Raw genomic sequence first — 23,977 nt, 5'->3', positions numbered from 1 at the left:
TCAGAAAACAAGAATGAAATAAAATAATTATGGTCAGGAAAGTTTTTTCTCGGGGGAACAAAAATGGGTACAATGCTTCACTGAAAAATTTGTTTGGATGTCATAATGTTTCTGTAGTAATGTTTGAATGGGCTTTCTTCATCAAATCTGTACGAAGTTACTGTCCATCTTAACAAATGTTTCCTTTTCTTTTTCAATCACAGGATGCAGAATAGAGAATTGTGACTCTTGTTTCAGTAAAGACTTTTGTACGAAGTGCAAATCGGGGTTTTATTTGCACAAAGGACGCTGCTTTGAAGAATGCCCAGAGGGCTTTGCACCCTTAGAAGACAGCATGGAATGTGGGGGTAAATGAATTTAATCTAATTTTTGTCCAAAATATGTGTTTTGGAATGGAAATAGCTCAGAGCAAAACCAAGCTATATTTTTAATGTACTATGTTTTAAGACCATATTCATCTGCTTACCTTACTTGAATAGATCAAAACTGACAGCCCAAAGTCGTTTTGTGGTATTCAATGAGCCAATCTCCAAAGATGACTCTGACCTCATATCACAGATCTAGATATTGTGAGCCCAATTTCGGTGTTGTTTCCAAATCTTGAAGAATCAAACCTTTCTCATGATTTTGGAATGTTTGAACCATTGAACCAGATTCTCCTGCCAAAAGTCTTGGAAGAAGTTCTTGTCAACCAAGACTTTAATAGATCTCTGCTTATATCCACAGTTGGGCTATGTAGCTTTTGACTTTTTCTCTGTTTAGCTCTTATCCTGAGCTTTGGAAAAAAAAATGAAGAGGAGAAAGAGGAGATAATTCTTCCATTTCTCATTCTGAGCTGTGGTATTTTTAATATTTTAATTTTATTTATGGTAAACCACTTATTTAATCGTTCATATTAAGGATGTGTGTTATAGGTATATATCATTCCTTGTCACGGACTTTGTTGTTTTTCTACAGAGGGCTGTGAAGTGGGTCCCTGGAGTGAGTGGGGAACTTGCACCAGAAGAAACAGGACCTGTGGTTTCAAATGGGGTCTAGAGACCCGAACGCGACATATTGTAAAAAAGCCGCCCAAGGACACAATACCCTGTCCCACCATTGCTGAGTCCAGGAGATGCAAAATGGCAATGAGACATTGTACAAAAGGTAAGATTATTAAAACAAATACTTATGTCAACAGAGGTGGGTCCCCAATGCTACACAAAGGATAAAGGGCTAAGAAAACTAGTGCTATACATCTCCATGCATTCCTTTAAACCTTGACATGATAGAAAAACATGTTGTCAGCAGTTCTCTAGCCAACGAATTGTCAGACAGACAACACCCATGATACCACACCGCCACACTGAAGTGAATGAAGCATTGGACGTCCGACTGCAAACATTTGTTGTGAAGTGAATGATGGAAAGAGTTTCATACGTTTTACTGAAACAGTTGTAGCAAGAGATGGTGATAAGCCTAGATTTTTGTAACCACAGTATTATTTGAATATTTTTACTAGAGTCATTAGTATTTAAAGCACAATGTTTTGTCATGGATTTTGCCTTTCTGTTTCATTTTGTTGTTATATCTGCCTCTTTTGTATTGCTATTAATGGTTTTATTTCAGGTGTAATCATGATCCCTAGGACGTGTATGGAGAACCTTATTTCTGTTGCACAGAGCTATTCAGGCAAATGGAGTAGCACTATACTTTTGAAGAATTACATACATAGTTTTTCTTCCTAATCTACTGCTGAAGAAGTGGTTACATAATCAAATCTGACAACATGTTGAAGCTGCATTTACAGACTTTCCCTAAAAAAGTCTTTACAGGCAAATGTGAATGTGCTGTTTACAACCTTATTAAAGCATTAATTTGCTAGAAGTTTTTAATGGACAGCATTTTTTTATTTGCTTATTGAGAAAACTTCTAAGACTGGTTTCTGCAGGGCTTTTAACAATTTAAAATAAAAATGTGTCAGACTTGTACGTATATAGACATTGTGTTTACATTGGTAGGTTTTTGAGGAATGACCAACACAAATGTATGTCCAGTGACTCAGGAAGCAAATCTCCTTCAAATGTCATTGGAAAATAGATTAAATGTACTTAGTATTCTTTTCATGAAAGGCAATTTCAAATTTTTTTGAGGATTACACTCCTGCGATGTCTTGCAGTGTAAGGAGCATGCATTATTTATTATTTGGCAAAGACACAATTAGAAAGCACAACCCACATTATTCTTGAAGAGTTTAAAGTGATTTATTTCAAGTTGGTCAAATGCCCACGAAAAATATGCTTCTTGTGATGTGGTTTTGAAAAAGACAAATGTCTTTGCTTATGAAAGACCGCTAGCAACAATAAACAATAAATCACCTGTGGAGCTATTAAAAGTTTCAACAAATTGTGCAGCATCAGCAAAGTATGACAATTTAAAGATTTGTTTTCTACACCAAAAATGATGTTCGCTCATTAAAATGACTGTTCCAGCAAAATTCCAGTAAAGCCAGGATCTTAGACAAAGCTGGTAATCTATATTTCACAGCTGAATAGAAATTCTCTGATTGGATGCGGCTTCAAACTTTAAGCTCTAATACATAAACTTTAAATTTAATTTGCAAGTAGAATTCTTGTTGCTGAAATCAGCTTGAACCTGCAGGTACCTTCCCTGCATTTCTTATTCATGTACAGTACATACCACTAATGCTTAATTATTGCTAGAAAGAAAAATCACCTTTGAAGAGCATCAATAAATTATTAGATAACATAATTTCTATGTATATACCATGAAGTACCATGAAGTAATAGCACGTATTAGTAGATGGATTTTTATATTTACTTTATATAAAAATGATATATTTGCCGTGTAACGTATATATATATATTAATCTCAACTACCCCTACTCTTTAATTGACTTAACTACCGTTCTATTATTAAGGACAACCTGTGCTTCTAACACACAAGAAACATAGATAAAGCTTAATATAAAGTTGAGCATCTCTGCAGTAGTTTTACATAAAGCTTTACAGAATTTGTTCCAGTGTGCCAGTTCATGTCGCATATTCAGTAGAAATTGATTGCTTTGAGTTTTGCATCTGTTGGCAATATTAGGTTAACATTTTATACAAAACCCTTTCACAGACTGAGTCTGCTTTACTTCTTTTAAGTACGTGTTTAATGTAGGGCACAGTTTTGTTTGTTGAGACGTGCTGGTGTGCTTGGTAATTGGCAGAGGTGGGCATGCATATTAAGAACATTTTTGGTGTGCTGAGGTGTTCTGGCATCTGTTAATAGAGTCCTTAAGGAGAGTGGAGGATAACACCCTTGGTGGTGAAATTCCTTGCACCAAATCAAAGCGTTCAGATTACAGTGACAGCCAAGGGGGGCTCCCTCCCTCCCTTATAATCTGTTGACATTCTAAAATACTAGCTGAGCGTTCGCTGAACTTTATTAAAAAAATCCATATATTTTTGTGAGACTGATATATTAGGTGAATTCACTCCCTTTTAGTCCAATGGAATTCTTCCAAGAAGAAAAAGCTACGTTCCACTGAAAGGGGCATTGTTCCCACTACGGTATCCAAGCTTATATGTAACTTACTGCATGTATCATATTGTTAAAGAATTATTACATGCGATAGCTGGAAAAAAAAAACATTTTAAAAATATAGGAAGTGTGAATTACAGTTTGCTGTAAGTGTAGTATTAAATCTGTTTCAACACTGAAAAAGCTTCCAATGTCTGGCAATTTGCATGAAAAGCGTCTACTGTTCTTTTGTGTAGATGAATCCCTGATTGCTAAAACAAAAAAGATTGAGAGCACACTTTTACCTTAAATAGCCTTTGAAAAACAACTCTGATGTTGGGCTGTTCAGCATTCCAGACAGTATTCTGCAGTTGTGCTTGTCTTACATTGCACACTGTTTGGCATGTTTCTTTATATTTAATGCTTTAGTTCTTTGCTTTGCGATACTTAGCCTCTGAAAATAGGAGGAACTGTAAAATATACAGTATGTACAGAGTGGTGAATGTTTGGTAAGAAGGATCTGCGTGTATATCTGTGAGAGAAGAAATGCAGTGGTGTAGATGTAGAATTTTAAACACAATTTGGCAATCATCAATTCTTCTTTGTTAAACTCATCCAATTTTGGTATTGCCAGTTGTTTTTCACATCTCCGGTCTTGAGTACGAACCCAGAGACCACAGACAGAGGAGAATGAGGAATTGTAGGCTGACTGTGCCTTGTCTACCTTTGAGCCTGCGAGGCAACGCAGCTCCATACTGGAGAGGCAGTTTCTTCATTGGTCATGAGAGTGAATTGCTGTGGGACTGCTGTGCTTGCAGAGAGCCCAGATCAGCCTGATTGACTGTTCCCACTTTACTCTTTGGTGGTTCTCATGTAACTGTGCTGGTTGGTTTATTTCTTTGATCATAGTGTTAGTCATCCAAGCCAATCAACTTGATGCTTGTCTTTCATATACTATTCACATACTGTTTTAGCTATTTTGGGGTCATGGTTCAGAATGTACTTTTGCTTCTTTTGCATGTTACTCATGTTTGGCTGTTGAGAATGTATTTTATGTACCCTTTAACCTCTTTAAAGTTGACATTTCCTTGCAATACGTTATACCTGAAACATTTTGCTTCCTTAACAATTCCGGAAGTATTCATTAAATGCTAAAAGAGTGAAGGAATTTATGTTGTTGAAGATACTGGCTGGTACTTATAATTATAATAAAACCAATCCAGGACTCAGACTTTCTCAGATTATTATAGGTAGGACTGATTGAGTTTTAGTTTGGTTTCGGATGTGGAGCCCTTAACAGAAGAGGAGGGCTTGTAGGCATTCTCTTCTGTGAAGAAGAAAGATACTTAGATGTCATAATTGTAGCTTATCAAAAAAATGCTAAAATTCATTCCCCGAAAACTGCTCGTAAATTGAAAACTCGTATACCACAAATAAAATTCCCATTGCTTCCCATGTTCTAATCTTTGTTTGGTTCCTCAAACACCCGAACTTCACCTTAACACAGCACAAAATGGTACTTAAGTATGAAAACGATAACATTCCTGGTTAATTATTTGACTAATATGCTTCAAGGTATTAGCCGATGTATAATACATAGATAAGAAAACAATGACACTCCTGCTTATTTATGGTACACTACAGTAGTTACATTGTTACAGTGGTTAGCAAAGTTGTTAGCAATAAACATTAGGGTACTATGCTGTACTGTACAATCAAAATTAAAAAAATCAAAACGTAAAAAAGAAGAAAATAAAAAGAAAAAATGAATCTAGGCAAACCATTATGAGAGCCCAGCTTTTAAGATTAAATTAAATCAGATTACTCATTAAACGACAGGTGGGAATTACTACATCTTGTTTAAGTGAAAACTCGTATAACACTCTGTTCATATAGCAAGGGGTTAGTGTATTCTGTTTTTACCATACTGAAGCAGGGCATGTTTCTCAATATCTTACCACAGACACCTTCTGTTATCTAAGGGCAACTGAAAAATGTTGTTAGGATTCTAATTACATTTTTAACTGGAAACTGTGATATTTATGTCATGACCCTCACTTCATACATTATACACTTCTCTGTTTCAATTCTCCCACACTCTTGCTGATTTGTATGCCTGCTTGAACTTCACCTTGTATTTTGCAATCTGTTTTAATTAAAAGAAAGCATACCTTTGCTAGGTTGCTGGTGTTAAGTATGTTGTTTTCTTATGAGGGTTTAATCAATAGGAAAGCTGATTTCTTTGGCTCTGTTTTATTTTGCCCCGGTTTTTAATGCGGTATAATCAACGACCTTGCACAATACATCCCTGATGCATTCATAAAGTGCAGGTTTACTTTTGTTAGAAAAACTCTTCTGGAAAAGGGTGATGGGTTCGTTTTTTAAAAGCCACACGTGAGCAAGTTCCCTGCCAAAAGGGTCATACTGCGACAATTAAGGAATTCAGTTGATATTTTTGAGATAATAGCCGGCAACTATGTGTTATTATTAAATTTCCTGCCTTGTTTTGTCATGGCTTAGTTATTCCTGACTAAATTGCGCAAATATATAGGTAACTTAAATATGTGTCATGCGAATGGCAGCACCATTATTCTTATTCTGATTTAGTAAGGTCTATTCAAGTGTTTCACTTGATCACAAATCCATTTCGAAATGAGTTAAAAACCGTGCTGCTTTTGCAGTCTTATGAACATGGAGGCACAGTAAGTGATTGACTGATTTGTCTACATACACGTGTCATGACAGCTACAGGGAGACCGCAGATCAGCCAATTTACTCATTTACGGCAGGAATTCAACATTATGGAATTGTATAAATTGGATGTTAAGAAACTAGTAGGCCAGGCCAAGGTGCTGCACAGTGGTAATGAAAATCCATAACTTATAGGTTTGTCAAGAAGTATTTGAAATAAATCACAAGAGCTTCATCAAAAAACAAAAATCAGCAAAAACTTTTAGTAGTGTTGGCTCATCATTTGAAGGAACTGTTGTACACAAAAAAGGTCAAAAGAGGTCTGAAGAGGTGGGAAAGAGCAAACTCTTAAACACAATTGCTAGTGCAATTCAGAACAATCTAATGAGTTATCAAGTTGTTGCATTCTAGAAGTGTCTCTAGTTCATACAAATGTACACTAGTTTTGATGTACATCTGACAAGGTCATTTGTGCCATCCAATATAGTTTTATGTAATATGCAATACAAATCTAGCGTGTTTTAGGTTTTCTACACTAGCAACAGTAGGTTATAATGTTTATATTAGCTTCTAATGTTGCTATGGATTAAAAGCAACATTTTTTGTGCTTTTAATCAAAACCCGTGTTTGAAGGAAATGAAAGAAAGATTGCTGAATAATACTCAGTTTGAACATAAACATACAGCAGCATGTGGGATTTCATTACATAAACAAAGGTCTTTTAGATTTTCATGGATTTTCAGGAAATAAAAAAAACAAACAAAAATTAGCATGAGACGTTTTGACTTGTTTGTACAATTTTATTTGCAGTTTCATGTGACGTAACTGGCTTCCTTTTCAAAATGCTTATTGTAAACCTCCAGATCTTTACATTTTCTGCATATTGAAGCTTGTCATCTTCAGCACACATACTGTATGGGTTGGTTTCAGTGGCCCCTATGCTTAATCTTAGTATCTGTAAAACAAGCACACATTTTAAACATATATATTAAATGAAATATGTAATGATTAAACATTACTTACTACATGGCAAAGAAACTGATAGCTTCCTCAGGCAACATAAATAATAAAACAATACCCAGAGGAAAGATGAAATACTTTCTTTTCATCATTTTATCCCCAAGTTGGTCCTTTAGCATGCTTTAATTTCTGTTTATTAATAGAAAAGTTAATAAATTCAATATCCTCTACCGTAGCAGACCTGTCTGCACTGATGATTTTGGATGGCATGGAATGTCTGATTTGTCTGAGGAGAAACACTCTCAGAAGACATTAATTGTCAGAACTCAGCTGAGCATTACTTTCCTTACTGTGTCCTCAGGAGACACTACTGAATCCCTGTCATCCAATTCAGTGGCTTAAAAATGGATGCATGACAGTCATAACTATTTAAAAGTAGTTTAAGCTAATATTATCAGTATTACCGCTATTGCTAGAACTGTCATTGCTGAAGTGACTATATAGAGCTTTAGTGTTACAGGGCGGTATCAACATTAAGACCCTTTGAGCAAACAATAACATTAATACTTAGGAGCACCTAAACCCTCTTTAAGCTCTGTAAAGCTCTATAAGTTTTCTAATAAGATTTAGATGCAACATTCTATATAAACATATTATTAATGAGCATTTTCTTATTCCTCTAAGAAGGAAAAGCTGCTTGTACTTCCAAGAGAACATTATACACAGGATAAAGGTGTCTGTTTGTGTTAAAGGTGTGTTTCCTTTGCATCCTCACCATTCTCACATTCAGTCTTGTCGCACATTAAAAGTAAAAACCTGTACACTTTCTAAGCTGTGCAATAAAAAGTGATGTTATGTAACAAGAGATACACTCTGCGGCCCAAAAGAAAATGTTTTTGTGATCATTAGATTTGATACTTGATTTTGCAAGGCAAGCCATCAAAAGTATTGATCTCTGCAGTAAACATCTCTCAAGCTGAAATGAGAGAAACCTGGAAAACGAAATCCTATCTGACAGATATTTGATCAGAAGTATCACCACGTGGCCTTTTATGTCATTAATTGCAAAGTTAATATGAAGAAAACAAGGTTTGCAAAAAAGCAGATTCTCTACCTGTGTTATTCCTGTGCTGTTGTTGTGTGATGTCCATTATTGGGAGCTTTGCATGTGCGTGCAAATGTAATGATATCTTTAGTTTTGCCAGGTTTAAATGAGAAATTTTGACTGACCAGCATTTGCTGCATTAATCGTGTTTCAAAAAACAGTATACTAACCAGCAAAAGTTTTGTTAGCTGTGGTCCTGCTGCTGAAGCAGTGCATGTTTAAATGACTAGTGAATAAAACTGAGCTCATCAGTTTTACAACCAAGTCATTCAGTAATGTTTTCCTTAACACACCATTTTTCAAAAAACTGTATCCCAATCCTTTCATCAGGCATGAAGTAATAACTGTCAAAAGGAATTTACAAACTAAACTGAAAAGGTACTTATCTTTAATGGATAAGGATAAGATAAAGATAAGAACCTGTGACTATACTTTCTGTTTAGAGGGTAAGGCTAACATCTAAAAATGGCAGGAATGGAAAACATGATCAATGCAGCGTTGTGTACTGTCTACCAATAATAACAGCAAACACCAGGTTCCCTCATTAATATAGTTTTTAATTGTGTACGTATGTAACCAATTCAAGACGATTGTATAACTTCGGTATGTCCTGAGTATTTCTGTTATAATCAGTCTTTTTGAAATGGGACAACACTGGGACAAGCATGCATATTTGAAAGTGTGTGATCATATCATGCTACTTTATGGGCATGCCTTCTCAATCCATATCTTAAGAGGATGATGGGTCATTAGCTTAGGCCTATCACTGGCTGCTATTTGAACATTCAATTCAAAAGATCTGACTTAGAACTTCAAAATGGATTAGTTTAGACTTTATCTACCAAGCCTTTCGATTCTCTTTGCTCCATAAATGCCATCATAGATGTAGTCCACTTAATCATACCTGTTAAAGGCATTTAGCAACCTGTCCCATATGAACACATTCATGGGAATATTGTTGTACTTGAACACCTGGTTAAGGTACTGAAAGGAAGATTTGTGGTGAAACTCAGACCTGATCATACAGGGCTGAAGGAAATCAGCACCAAGGCTGTCTGACCCAGTCTGCTTTTCTGCAAATGAGAAGCAGTGAACCCCAAGGGGACTCTCTTTTCAAGCAAAGCCAATCTGCTTACTCCTGATAAGCATGCCACAGCACTGCTGTCTGGAAATCATTAGGAACATATTTAGTTTTTTTTTCCTTTTAAAATGTTTCTAAACATACGAATCTGAATCCATTTAAAAGTAGCGAAAACATACATGGTGTACTGTAAGTAGACACCATTCACTGCAGATGCATAATGTTGTCTTTCTGATAACAGTTGTAAAGAACGTTTTCTATAACTTTGACAGTGTGTTCCATGAGAATTTGTCGTTATTATTAAATTGTTTTAGATTTAGGATTTGGCAGATAACATTCTGTACTGAACATTTCAATTTAGCACTCGCATAATCAAATACAAGCCTTTCTTATTTTTTTGGACTGTAAAATTGGTATCCATATTCAATTTTTTATGCCTTTGTGTTTTGACTTTCCTTGAAAAGCCAATGATGAAGCACAACCACATGGTTTAACTACAAATTAATTTAGTTCTTATGGTCCATGAGTTTATCAGTTGAAGGATCCATGGCAGAGATGAGATCCGAAAGGAATAACAACTTTTATTTGCATTTTTACTGCTCTTAAGACGAAGGCGTATGAATGACCTATGCTTTTCCCTGTGGAAGGCTTAAGCCCTCACTGTTTTTCTCTCCTTCTATGACTTTAGCATTGAGCTAAATGACTTTTGATGATAACTTTTGCTGATGATTCATTAGGAAAGTGAAAATGATTAATGGCAAATTGTATCTGGGCAGTATCACAGAAAATCCTGGATAAAATGTTCAGCCAGAAATATCCAGTACACTTACCACTGAAGATGAACCTAATTGCCTAATTCTCTGTCAGAATGACTGTGCACACCCTGGACTAGAATTGATGTGACTGGTGTGCCAATTTATTAATCTGTATTTAACTGGCAGATTGTGTGTGATCTGATTCAGTAGACCTTAATATAGTCTTTCAACGCAAAGGCCTGTTGTGTAGAAGTTGTGTCTCAATGTTAGAAACTGTTTGCTTACAAAAACACTCTCTTGAGTAAATATTAACTGAATGCATTTACTGTAAATATTTAATCAACAAAGTGTTAAAGTAGTATTTAAGGAACTATGACACTTTTTATTTATTGACATTTATCCTTATTTAAAAGTATAAGCGTAACATATTGCTGTAATTTATGTATATAAGAGCACCGTTTAAGAACGAGAGAACATGAGGCATATTTTAACTATAATAAATCAATCCACTCAAGAATTGAGTCGTCTGAATTTCCCCAAATTGCTTCTCCAAAAAACAGTGTTAAATAGGGCTAGGTCTGTTCAATACTGGGATAAGAAATCTCGGGAAAACCAACACCTCGGAATGGATGTTTGGAAACGTAATGCTGAAGAAGGCGGCATCTTTCCAATGAGATGAGCAACAGGGGTTGTGATGATGAGAAATCCCTGTTCATAAGGAGCTGTGTTGAATTTCTACCCTAGGCCTGCACAATCTGGGTTTTCCAATGTGTCCCCTTAATTTCATTGCTGAAGCATTTCTTCACTTCCTTACTTGATCCAATGTGTTGTGGGGTTGCTGGTGCACATGGCTAGTGTGCATCACACAATATCATTGTGCACCCACACAGATGGCTGCTGTACTTCAGTTGTGAATGGAATATATCCTCCTAGATCCAATGAGATGGAATGTGGCTTATAATTGTAATTACTCATTAATTATTATTCTGCTTACATGCCATCACTGGGCCCAGTTAATGCATGTAACTCAGCTACTTGGTTAGAGCTGTCACCTGCCCATTTTAATATGTCCGAGCAATATGCTAGTTTTGCATAAAAGGTTTATTGATGTTGAATTGATTTCACTTCTAGCTGAGCTTTTGAAAATTCAATGAGTGTACAAAGTAGTCAACAGCTCCTGCTTTGTAATATTTTCATTATAGACAGAGTAATTTTGATGTAGGTCCTAAAGGGTGGGGTTGTATTATATTGCTACACTAATGCACATACATACATGTCATTTTTAAACTGTGTTTTCGGCCCAACAGTCTCAATTCTAACATTTTGATTTTTTTGACAGTCAGAGTCAACGTCATACTGATCGGTTCAAGCAGTGTAATTTATTGTCAAGGTCTTCTTTACTGTGCTCCATAGGGCAGCTCCCAGAGCTGAGATCTGATTTCCGAAACTTAAGACTGTTTTTTTGAGAAATTAATATGCAGTCCGTCTTCACTGACTAGCAGCTGGGCACAGGGGTATCTTATTGCAATGTCAAAAGCAGCAAGGGATTTCTCCCAGAGGCTGGTTCCTTCGGTCATTTGTTTGGAAGGTACGAAAGCACGAACTGATCACCCGTAATTGCTGCACATCTTGAAAAGCTTTACACTGCAATAGCACTATAACTTCAAGCATAATCATGAGACTTTTGCGTAACAGAATAAGAGTCTTTCATCTCCAGAAGACTCTATGAAGCAAGGTGTGTCAAGAAATGGCAGTATGTGAATGTCTGCCCAGTCTTTTCTTTTTTCGAAGGTATAGATGGATGTATAGCACAGTGGCTGTAATATAATACTTATACGGTGTCTCCAATCAATATTTATTGAGTATATACATTATACAGTTGTATACTGTAGTAGAAGGTATTCACATACACTGCAAAATATTCGGTAATTGAACAGAATAAACTTAATAATGACAACATACCTGGAAATACACTACCAAATTCAAGTAATTGTAATTGAATAGAACACACCAAAACTTAAATTCATTGACCTTTATTTCAAATATACACCTTAATAATGATTGATAACAGACAGCAGCTATTTGGGCTAATAGTTTATTGAAGATGGGTGGAAGAATGATGATTCAAATGTTTTTACATCATTTTCTTTAACATAAGCAGTGACAAAGATTAATGAAATTGAAATCATTTAAATTTCTTTTGCTATTTCAGTCCATCTGATGATCGAAATGGACATTTCTGGAACGAATGTACAGTAAACAACAAAGCAGTGAGACATTAACTGAAAAGAGTTTCATGAGGTGAAACCTTGCCAGACACTTCTCTTGAAAAAATGCCTTCAGACAAATCTGTTAAAGCTTTTCGAAATAATATTTTGATCAACCGCAAGATTTTTCGCACAACATTCTTTGGCCTAATGAAGCCAAGATATGACAGTTCTGCATCAAGGGAGCACAATAGGTTTGGAGAAAAGTGTACACAGTATTTAAAGAAATAATATTTTGCCAAGTCCAGCAGTGGGCGTGTACTGTAATAGCTAGGTCTAGCCTTACCACTGGAGGGCTTAAATGCCAAAAATCGAAAGAAAAACAGAGATTTCCATCTGCTCATAGGCTGATTGTTTTTAATTCTAGCCTGAAGACTTACTTTTTCTGAAAGGCATTCAATTCCTAATATAATTCTTTCCTTTCATTTTAAATTTTATAAAAGGTTTGCATTTTATTATGATTTTTCTGCTTGCTGTACATTTTTAGGTTTACGTTATGCAAAATGCCCAGAGAATTCTCATGATGGAATGGCACTTACTGTATACAAGTATAAAATCGATTGATTTATTGACTGATTGGTCAGAATTGTCCATTTCATGAACCTTAAACACATAGGGAAAAAAAACCAACAATCTTTTTTCAGGAATGTCAAATAAAGTTTTGTGCTGAGACCAGGCTTTCAAATGCAGAGAGGAAGGAAGGACATTTGGTGGATCAAATTTGGAGGAAGAAAAAAATGGGTCAATATTCCAGCTATATTTTGATTCAAAATGACCACCACTGTTTCCAAGCAGAAACAGATGGAAAAGCAGGATACACCATAAATTGAAAAACATGATTGGAATAATTTACCTGCGAGAATATCCTGTTTTAGGTGTTTATTTTGCTTTTTATTAAACATGGTTATTTCTGAAATACAGTTGGAATTGCTAAATACAGTATGTATGCCCCTATTGTTTATAAATAAGAAAGTTGCAACTCCTGTATGGCCTGGGGAGAATGGAGATCCTCACTCACCTCAGATCCAATCATTTTTCAGAGCTGCTTGTCATATGATACTCCGGTAGCTCCACTGCATGTAGGAGATTTGGCACCAGCTGGAGGAGTGGTACATTTCTCACTGCCATCACTACAGGCTCTTAAACACTTAGCAAGTTCTGGGAGCTGTTGGTGTTGCTGCAGAGCATGCTGGGAGTTCCAAGCCAACTCCGGTGCACCCATCTCCAACATTGTGTGTGTAACTGGTAGAGTCATGATCAGCACAACCCAGGCTCAGTCTGGTTTTGCCTGGATCATAAGGGTTAATTATGCACCGAATGAGCATCTTTACTGGGGCTCACAAGACCCCTGTGTTAGCCATGATTAAGGTCTGGTTTTGTCTTTACCATTTAGGTATTCAAGAATTATTTCATTGAATTTAGTTCAATAAAATATATTTCTGTTGGGTTTATTAAATGTATTACAATGTATTTTCTGATGGACATAAGGAATATTAACTAAGACTGTATACTGTATATAAAGAGAGTGGCTATAGCACCTGTGTTCAGAAAAACAGGTATCACTTTCTCACTGTATTTTAAAAGGAATAGTGTTTTTGGAAAACACAAATTATAAAATTTATTTGGATTATTCTGTCAATATGAGAAACTGAATATGTGTCATTGCTAATAACCTTTTTTAAAATACAGAAATAAAAATTTAATAATAATTCACAGTATATATTTAGAATCACCATGAAGTATTGACTATTTAAAGGTATCTATTTGAACATTTTACTTGAGTTTGTGAAGGAGGTTCTTGTAAAGAATTACATATACGTAAATAATTTTATTTCAGGTTTTTACAAGTTTAGTATGCACTAATTTGAATAAACGTGTCTTCCTTAAGACAGTATTGGATTTTGTTTAAATTAATCTTAACAACATATTTCCATACATCCTAAATGAAAAAGGAAGTTTCTAAAATCTTACAGTGATACAGTTTTTATACTATGGTATTTGTTGCTTTTGAAGTATTTAATGTTTTAATAGTATTTAATGTTTCATAAATGAGAAAGTCATTAGCAGTAGCTTTATCTGCAAGTCTCTGGTCTTGTGTTGGTAACATTCCTTGTGGAGGAGAGAGTAGGAGTTAAACATTCTGATTAAGTTCCCACAAAGTGCCCTGCTCTTTGACCAAAATAAATACTGTTGAGTGTCTCACTGTCATTTTGTCAGCAACTGCCTTCAAAAGGGAGTATTTGAAACACCCCATGTCTCGTTGGATTTCATGTGGAGAATCCTTCATCATACCACAGGCACGGATGATAAATCAGTGGAAAACTTTCAAAGTTTACGTATATTAAAGTTAACCAATACGTTATTCTCACAATCCCAGTCTTCCAATATCTTAGAATAAAACATTACAGTGTTCTCATATTTAGAATATATTGGATTAGCAATATTTCTAATAAGGTGACACTGACATTTACGCCTTGCAACATCATCTTTGTAATTGTCACAGCTTTTCTTAATAATGTACAATGTATTATTTTATGAAGTTAAGACTTAAACACTGTGGCTGTGCATGAAAATAATCAAGGGAAAGTTCTCTATCCATGGTAAACATTAAACATACAGTATCTGCAGGACCATTTTGCTCAGCATCAAAAATGTTTCTCCAAGAAACATTAAAATTAATTTTAGGGGAAAAGCTCCAGTCCATCACAGGACACACTGACACACATGCAGGAAAATTAGAGATGTCAGTTAAACTAGACAGAAACGTTTTGGACTGTGGGAGAAAACGGAAACACCTGTCAAAAGCCTGCATTCTCATAAGGAGACCATGCTATCTCCACACAGAAGGTATGACCACAAAACCCAGAACCCCAGATTCCAGTTCTGTAATATACACTACCTTGATGGGAAATGTGGTCAAACATAATTGTCAGCTGGGATGAAAAGTAGAAGGACTGACAGTAGTAAACCTGCAGTGAATTGATTTTCTTAAGTTCGGAAGCTTGTCCAAGTCCATTATGTTTATTCAGAACTGCATTGCTGTTTGGTGGCAGTTGTGGGGTACTTGTTGTCACACATCGCTGTCAATTATTTTTCTTCTGGACAAATCAATCTCTCCAGCGAGCAGTATATCTAGTATATCTGTGCCATCCTTGTAAACATTTCTAGACATTCTGTGTAGAATGTCATCTGTAATTTCTAATGGGCTTAGACAAATCATTTAAAAAGTGTTTATTAGGATGTCCTAGTATCTTTTCCCAGCACCGCCAGACCTGGCCTGTGAAATTCAACGTTTTACTAATGTGTTTTGCTTTTGCTCTTTAATACAAGAAAACTGATGCGAGATTACACCAGCTGCTCACCATGATCAAAAAGTTTATTTTCACTTGGTAAATCAGCATACAGTACTTTACCTTTCTGCATACTGTGTAAGCAACATATTTTTTTAGAAAGATACAGTACATATCTGTTTTAAAATGCTTTTAAACAACTCTTTTTTTACCTTAAAAAAATAGATCTTACTAAAAGCTTACAGGTCCTTTAGGAGAGAATGTACACTATGCAAAGCTTAAGGGCCAATGTTAGTGTCCCACTCTTAATTTAAAGTTTCAACTTTAGTCCAGAATCTTAACCCTAAGAAAAAAAGTGTCAACAGGTATTCAATGCAAAGTTGAACTTATGGTTTCCTACAGTAGGTTACAACTGTTTGTTATGGCGGTTGTGGCATCACTACAGGCATCTCACTGATAGTTTGCAGTTTGATAGCTGCAAGTGTAGGGCAGTATGGAGATCTTTAATAGGAATTTTACTGCACACATGCAACTTTGTTGCAGAAGCCACGATAGAGGAACATTTGACACTATTTGGAAGCCTTCAGTTTACAGTAACATTTTATACAGTATCTGCCTTATTTAACTGAGATAGAAATTGGTGGGGCAGTGCCCCAACACCCCCTGTTGACAGCTTTGGTATGGTAGAGGTTAATGCTTGTACTGTTCGTATACTAGTTTGTGGCTGGACAAAAAACTCTGTATAGAAGAGTAAATAACCACCCCGATACAGAAAAAAAATCTCAGATCTGACAAATATAATCCAGACATCCAAACATGGCAGTGTCTGCTAGCACTGCCAGTTTTTACACTAGAAATGCATCCAAAAACTCAGTAGACTAACCTGTTAAAAAAGCTAGAAACTGCCAGCATAGCTTTACGGTCGGTCAGTTTTCTACCAGAATCTTAATAGAGCCATGAAGTAATTTTTTAGAACGAAAACATTTTGCTAGGTGTTTATGTTGCCTACAGTGAGTTCTGGAAATTAACTCTTTTATGCATGCCCTATTAGCAGGAGCTGACTTCCCTGAACAATAAAATAAGAAATCAATACCAAGTCTATTGGGAACAGAAAGGGTGAGTTATTTTTTTTAGCCACCCAGATCCATAACCGATAAAGTCAGTTCAGTGAAGATAAATATGAATACATTTGCCAGAGGTCATACATATTGAAGATCATGTGAGCCTTTAGAAATGGGAGAATATAGAAAAACAAACCATTAATAGGGCCTAATGAAAGCATAATGAGGAACTTCATTTCATTACATGAATTTGTTTTTATAGAGCACACCTAGGGGGGTTAGGAACTGCTCTCACAAAGCTAATAAAGGGAACAAAATGCAAGAATGCCAAAAAGGCCTCACAGTCTCAGCTCTGTCACAGTAAGGTAGCTATTCACCTTGAGTACTTTGTGTCATCCTTGACTTTTTATGGATTGAAGTAGTATAATTTACTTTGAGTGAGAAATACTTTTGAAAAAAGTCTTTTTCTCCATTTATTGAAATGCTTTGGCTCTGGAAGCCATTAAGCCATGGTAACCTTTGAACACACACTAAGATACCCATGGAGGCAACATTGTGCTGGAATGAAAGTTGTGAAAACTATCGAGAATAAAATCTTCTGCACTAAGCAAGCTGACATACTCCAAAAGTCTTTGCTTGGCCTTAATGAACTCAGCGGGATTTCTCTAAACTACAGAACTTCGATCCTTAGTGTCATACCAAATGTTTCACACTGCTGGTCCCACTGTGTTTCCTTTGATAACCCCCGTTTTATGCATTCTCAGGCCTTGTTTAAGCTCTTCATTTGCCTCTGTCTCTGGATGCCAGACTTTTGTCCTTTGTGTTGCCAGCTTCTGGCTGAGGCCTATAGACACTTTAATCTCAAGAAACCACACATGTCAGGAACAGCTTTAATGACTGTTTGATAATGTGAAATAAATGTTATATATAGAGAAATATATTAAATTAAACATTAGCCTATGTATCTGAAGATAATCAGTATATTCCAAAACATGGTCACTAAATGAATTTTGTAGCCACATTTATAGTTGGTGATGTGCATACCCAAATCCGCCCCCAGAAGTTACTGGTTGCAAAGCAAGAGGGCAACATTTTAACTGACATCTGTTCCACAGTTGCATCAGCATATCCACAGAAGCCCCTCTTAGGGGCTTCTTTATAGAGACATCAGAGCTTGTAATTATAGGCTGATGATTCAGAAAGACATTTTGGGCTGTGACCTGCCAATATCCCAAAACAAGGCTGGAAGGCAGGAGAAAAAAAAAAGAGAGACAATAAAATGGTCATGCCGGCTTTCAACATTTGTTTGGTGATTTTTCAAAAGGTTTATGAAAGTAATTGCATTTAACTGTGCAGATCTAGCACAGAGAGAACCCAGGCACCGAAAAGAAAAAGGAAGCAAAAAGTTTATTTAACTTGTGACTGCCTTGAATAGTTTCTTGATTAAAGATGGTCAGAGGAATAGTTCTTAGCTTTGGTATTTTATAGCTATTTATTGTATTACTTGGTGCTTATGCCCCCTTGCGTGCTTTGTGTAATTCAGTAGTTTTGCATGGTTCCTTGTAGTTCAAGTTAAACACCTGGTTTCTACAAACCATCGCCTCTCAGGAAAGGGGGTGGGTAAAGAAGCATAAAAAATTCCAAAACATAGAGCACTGGTGAGTGAATATGTTTCCCAGAAACGTGTGTGATACCAAAAAATGTCCCTCTTTGTTTCCTGATGCTGTCAGCAGTGTTTTAAGCGATTATATTTTGCCTGAATAGTTAATAACTACATCACATTAAGATCCAAAGACATTAAATATAATACAGTATAATGAAAAACGTGTGTTGTTGGGGCACCATGATGTGATCTAATTAGCATTAATGAAGCCACTAACCGACAAATTTTGGTAATATAAGCTAATCATTCCAAATGTCATATATCTTCCATGGATCTGTATTGTAAAAAGTAAACACAAATTGAGAACTTTACATCAGAATCTGTAAACTATATACCGTGGGTTCTGCAACAAGACACCCAACCTTGTTTTTGAAGTGCATACCCTGGTTTGTTTGAGGAAAGGGCCTTACTGTATAAGATATTTGAATCAATTAGTTATTAATCAATTATTAATTGGTTATTAACAACCAAATGGGCTAGATAAGCTAAATGACTTCACTTCCTCCTGGAATCCTAGCTGTCCTAGCTGTATGTAGCCCTGCATTTATGCTATAGTGTGTATCGTAGATGACCCTTAAGCACAGTGTGTCATTTATCCACGTACAGAGCTGTGAACTTTTTTATTAACTCCTTTTTATTAATGACGCTTCTGCTCATATTTTTCATGTTCTTTTTAACAAGCAGGAGCTTGAACTTACATAGTAAGTATAGATAGTAAAACAAAAATAGAAGAAAATGTCTACATTTTGTCCAGGTATAATAAGTAGAGTTATTCTCGAGGTTCAATAATACTAGGAAAGCAATATACCATCCACTGTCTTCTCTTCCTCATATTTTATGCCAGTCTTAAGCTTCATTAGTGAAGATTTTTCAAAATTGCCTGACGTTAATGGTTGCCATGTACTGTACAAATAACTGTCACCTTTCGATATTCATATTTGCTTCCTGATTGTACTTGCATGAGCCTTGGAGCTGCTGAAAGTACCTCACCTCCCTAAAAGTGTTTTCTTAAATATCCATTCATAATCAAAGAAATGCTGAAACTGGAAATGAAAAAAAGCCTTTGGGATTAGTTAATGTACTTTGCATAGTTAAGCAAAAAAGAGAATTGCACTTGGAAGGTTGTATTATTTGACCCTCAGTTAGATTTATTTCTAATCTTCATTTCAGAGATGGGTAAAATGCAGCTGACAGCATTAAATTTGGTTTCTTTCTCTTAATCAGCTTTGTAAGAATTAATAATTTGACAAAAAAAAATGTGGAACAGATCACCATATAAATGACCAGTTATAAATAACACTATGGTTTCAACAGGTAATAAATATGAGAATCCTACAAATAAAACTAAAGATTGAAGTACAAATGAGGAAAGGGACAGCAGGTTTCAGGAGGTGGACAGATGAATTTGTGTTTGGTATTTAATGAGGATTTTTCAGAGACAGTTTACTTGATGTGCCTTGTGATTCTTTCTATTAAAACATATTGGTATGGAGTGATGTACATTCAATTACAAAAGGTGAAGTATTATTGAAAAATACCCAGTTGCCTATTCATAAAAGTAAAATCTTTTCCCCTGACCTCTGGCTGACTAATAAAGCAAAACAAGTGCATCATTTGTGTTTATCTTTTAATGCAATTTAGTTTTTGAGGAGATGGCTCTCTGTGGAAAAAGAAAGCAAACATCACTGCACAAACTTAACATGAATAAATGAGTCACTTCAGGTCTTGATTTGTTTGGAAAGAAAATATCTATGGACTTTAGGTCCCTAACCATAATGAAGTGTTTTGCACTTATTATTATATGACAAACATGCCATTTGGAAAGAAAGAGAAAATGGAAGCAATGTCTTATTGTTCTTTAATCTCAGTTTAGTCACAGTCTTTTCAGGGATAATATCTGGAATATGTGACACTTAGGATTTATGAATAAAAATTATGCAGTTTCGTAACTGGAATGTAAAGACCTTGACATGATAGTACAGTACATGTTTTTTACAGTATCATAAATAGATGCAGCAAATAAAAACCAGTGCAAGGCAACAATCACTAGTCTGTGGTAACACAATGTCAAGACGGTTCTAAAAAATATAACATTTAGCACTAAGACTTAAGCTATGATTGTTGCCTATTCCCATATGTTGCCTATACAGAAAACAAAACTCTTTATTGTGCGTACCATTCAGTAACTAACATGTACGTTTTTATTCATAAAGTTTTGTTTTTTTTTAACTTGAAAATAATTCTATGAATTGCTAAGGTTTAATTGATTCAGCGGGGATCTGTATTTTATATTGTTACTAGGAAATAAATCACACTCCACAGCACACCCATGGGATTTAAACCAAATTTAAGAGCGGCAGCATTTCGATTATTTTCTTTTTTCTTTTTCCTGTAAAATTATTTTCTGGCTTCAGTCTGCCATAGTCAACTGCACTGACTATTGTACCAGGTTTGGCAGTCATTCATCAGGAAACACGGCTTTAGGGTAAAATAGAAAACAAATGTTCCATCAAATATTTTTATGGTAGTATAGTTGTTCATATTTTTGGCACTACTATACGTTTGACCAGACTGCCCATTTTTGTATTTTTACACGTTATTTTAAAGACTTAATTACTGTATTTTATTGGCATTGCTATTGCTATCTTAGAGTAAAGTGGAATATTTTGGAATGCATGCAATGGCTTTCTTGCGAATCAGTTTAGAACGGTTTAGTAAGAAATAGTTAAGGGTGTAAAATGAAGGCCACAGATTATCATAGCATTTGATCTATAATTCCTGGAAACAAGGCTTGTTACATTTGTAGTCAATGTTGTGTGCAGTATTAAAAAGTGACACAAACATAGAATCCAATCTCAACTTATTTTCTTTCCCAGAATCCTGTTTCATTAAGGAATTAAGGTTGTTTTTTTTAACAAAATATTATTCTAAGTCTTTTAGATTCGGGACAAGACGATGAAGCAAGAAATAAGTTTTCTGTTTTTGTAGATTTACATAGAATATTATTATATAGAATAAAAATGACAGCTTGCCTATACTGGTCCTACATTTGATATGAAACAAGACAGTGTCAGATTACCTCTGGAACTGCTTTTTTTCAGCTGTGTGGAAGATTAAAGGTGGCGTTGACAGGACATAATAGCCAGAGATTATTAATTTGGCTCACAGCTGCTTGCAGCTACTGAATTAATTTCTGCCTCTCATATGTGTTAGACTATATCATGTCAGAGTATCATAAAGAAGCATCTCACTAACAAGGTAAATAGTATTGTTACAGCTAGTTGGGGATGGACACCATTTTCAGCAACACTTCAAAGCAAGAAAGGAACTGAGGTGTTCACTGAGTTGTATTGGGTCTGAGACACACCGATCATCACATTGAGGAATCATTTGATACTGTATACCCTGGTTAATTCAGTTCGTGGTAAATCATAGAGTCATGAAAAGTCCAGGTACAGAAGATAAAAAGAGAGGGAAAGAAAGGAAGACAGGAGACAGGATAGACAGAAAGACACGAAGGGAAGAAGAGACAGTGCCAGGTATGAGGTCCTTATTCTGATCAGCCTTTACGACTACATTTGAGTTTGTGTCTCGTTAAGAGTCTGTTCTGTTCTGTTTATGAAACTCTGATTTACTTTGTAAAGAATCCCTAGATTAAAAACGGTCTCTCCTGGTTAGTGGATGCAGTTTGGAATAGGGAGATGCCTTGTTCACAAATAAAGTATCTTGCATGTTGTATTTTGTGTTGTGTTATTTAGTTTGTGTCATTGTCACTATGAATAAATCTTAATTTAACCCAGTGTGCCTATTTATTACTCTTTTCACCAAGCCTGTGCCAGAGATCAAAGAACTCAGAGATCAAAGAATTTGGGAGTTGCGAGTATTTATTTTAATAATTGATTATTCTGCTCTGTCTATTTCTTTAATTATATTTTTGTAACCTCCTATTTGTAAATGGTCTGAAACCAACAGTTATTCTTATGTACAGTTTTGTCCAGAATTGTGGGGGATTTAGTATTTTTTTTGTTATTTTTTTTTGCTATTTTTTGTGAGATCCTAAATTTGCAATGTGTCTGGGATCATCGTCATGCTAAAAAATTGAAAAATTCTTTTCAAATTACGACAAGGTGTTCTGGATGAAAGTTTCAGATTATGTTATGTTCAAGCAGAAAATGTCATTAAAGATGAAATTGCATGGAACTGTATCTGCTTAAACAAAATAAACTTCTTCTCGATTACCACAAACCTTTAAATCCAAATGTCATTCCTGCTCTTAGTTTTAAAAGCACTTCTACATAGTTTTTTTGTGTTGATTCTTAATAAGTTAATTCAGTTGAATTTGTCAGTGCCTTTGAGAATTTTGAATAGTTGAAATCGGTCCCCTCATAGTCTACTGTCGAAGAATAAAAAGGTCTAGTTCCTTCATCTTGTTAATGTTAGACAGTCCCTTAAGCCTTGAGATGTACAGTACAGTAACTGGTTGCTCTTCTCAGGAGTGACTCCAGAGCAGCAGTATATTTCTATAACATGATAATTCCAGACAGTATTTGAAATGAGACCGTGCTACTGCGTAATGCAATTTTAGTTTAAATTCTGCAGTTTTTACCATATAGCCTAACATTTTGTTTGCCTTTTTGTATTGCTTCCCCACGTTGTGAGGGAGGGATCCATTTCTCACAGACCTCAGTGCAAGCCTGCAGGTCCCTGATAAATCATGGTAAAACCACGAAGACATTGGCTAACTAATGTACACCTTACCACAGTGGCACTCTGCCAAGTGTACATTGCTGCTTGGGGAATCCCAGTCACATTCAGTCTGTGACATGACCCAAGCTTGAACTCTTGATATTTGAGCCACAGGACTCGACTTGCGCTTGGAGCAAGTACCTTTATGGGTTGAGTCAGTAGGGAGCCCTGATTTATTTTTCAGAGCCATTTCTTGTGGTTTCTAATTTAAGTTGTATTTAGTTGACAGATCTTAGAATGTACGTTTTAAATACCTATAAGAGGGCAACAATTTAATTTGATTATTTTGACTTTTTTTTCCCAATTTCATTTTAAGTAGACAGCACAACACTTTTTCCTTTGAAATACAGTCAACTGTTGCTTTTTCCTGAATGTGAATATACTGTAAGGGAACAACTTTTTTGTTTAAATGCTTCAACATTTGATGATAGTTTTAGGTGTTTTTAGATGTAGTCATTGCAAAATCATAGTATTTCACAAGTTACAATACCTGCTGGCTCAGCACAGTCTTTATGCTTTAAAATATACTTTTTAGCATTATGATAGCTACACAAACCTTTGTACAATGTGATATTCAATTTCTTTAGAGATGTAGAATATGCACTCATATGGTGCCTCAAACTGTATGGAGTGATGATAATTAATTATTAAAAAATAAATCAAGGCATTTAGAGTGCATTTCAGTACACAGCTCTTTATAATAACAACTGACAGATAAGCTTATTTACCCAGCAATATAGAATAATATTTGTTTTAATGAGGGATTATATTTTCAGTAATTACTCACTTATTGGAAACATTTCTAATGCACTTTAGTTAGTCACTCTTTCCTTATGAAATCAGCATGTTTT

At 35.4% G+C, this 23,977-nt stretch overlaps 1 protein-coding gene across 2 annotated transcripts in view; it reads left to right on the top strand.

Annotated features, from left to right (window-relative positions):
• Nucleotides 1–23,977, top strand: part of rspo2 (R-spondin 2) — an 88,915-nt gene that overhangs the window by 53,194 nt on the left and 11,744 nt on the right. For both annotated transcript variants that reach the window (XM_015356844.2, XM_015356842.2), the window contains exons 3-4: nucleotides 204–347; nucleotides 958–1,146. In XM_015356844.2, the coding sequence (XP_015212330.1) occupies nucleotides 204–347; nucleotides 958–1,146 (333 nt within the window). The remainder of the gene's footprint in view (nucleotides 1–203; nucleotides 348–957; nucleotides 1,147–23,977) is intronic.

Source organism: Lepisosteus oculatus, chromosome 10 (genome assembly GCF_040954835.1).
Source record: "Lepisosteus oculatus isolate fLepOcu1 chromosome 10, fLepOcu1.hap2, whole genome shotgun sequence".
Taxonomy (NCBI): Eukaryota; Metazoa; Chordata; class Actinopteri; order Semionotiformes; family Lepisosteidae; genus Lepisosteus; species Lepisosteus oculatus.
Note: the sequence above shows the minus strand (reverse complement) of the source record. Positions and strands in the feature narration are given on the sequence as shown.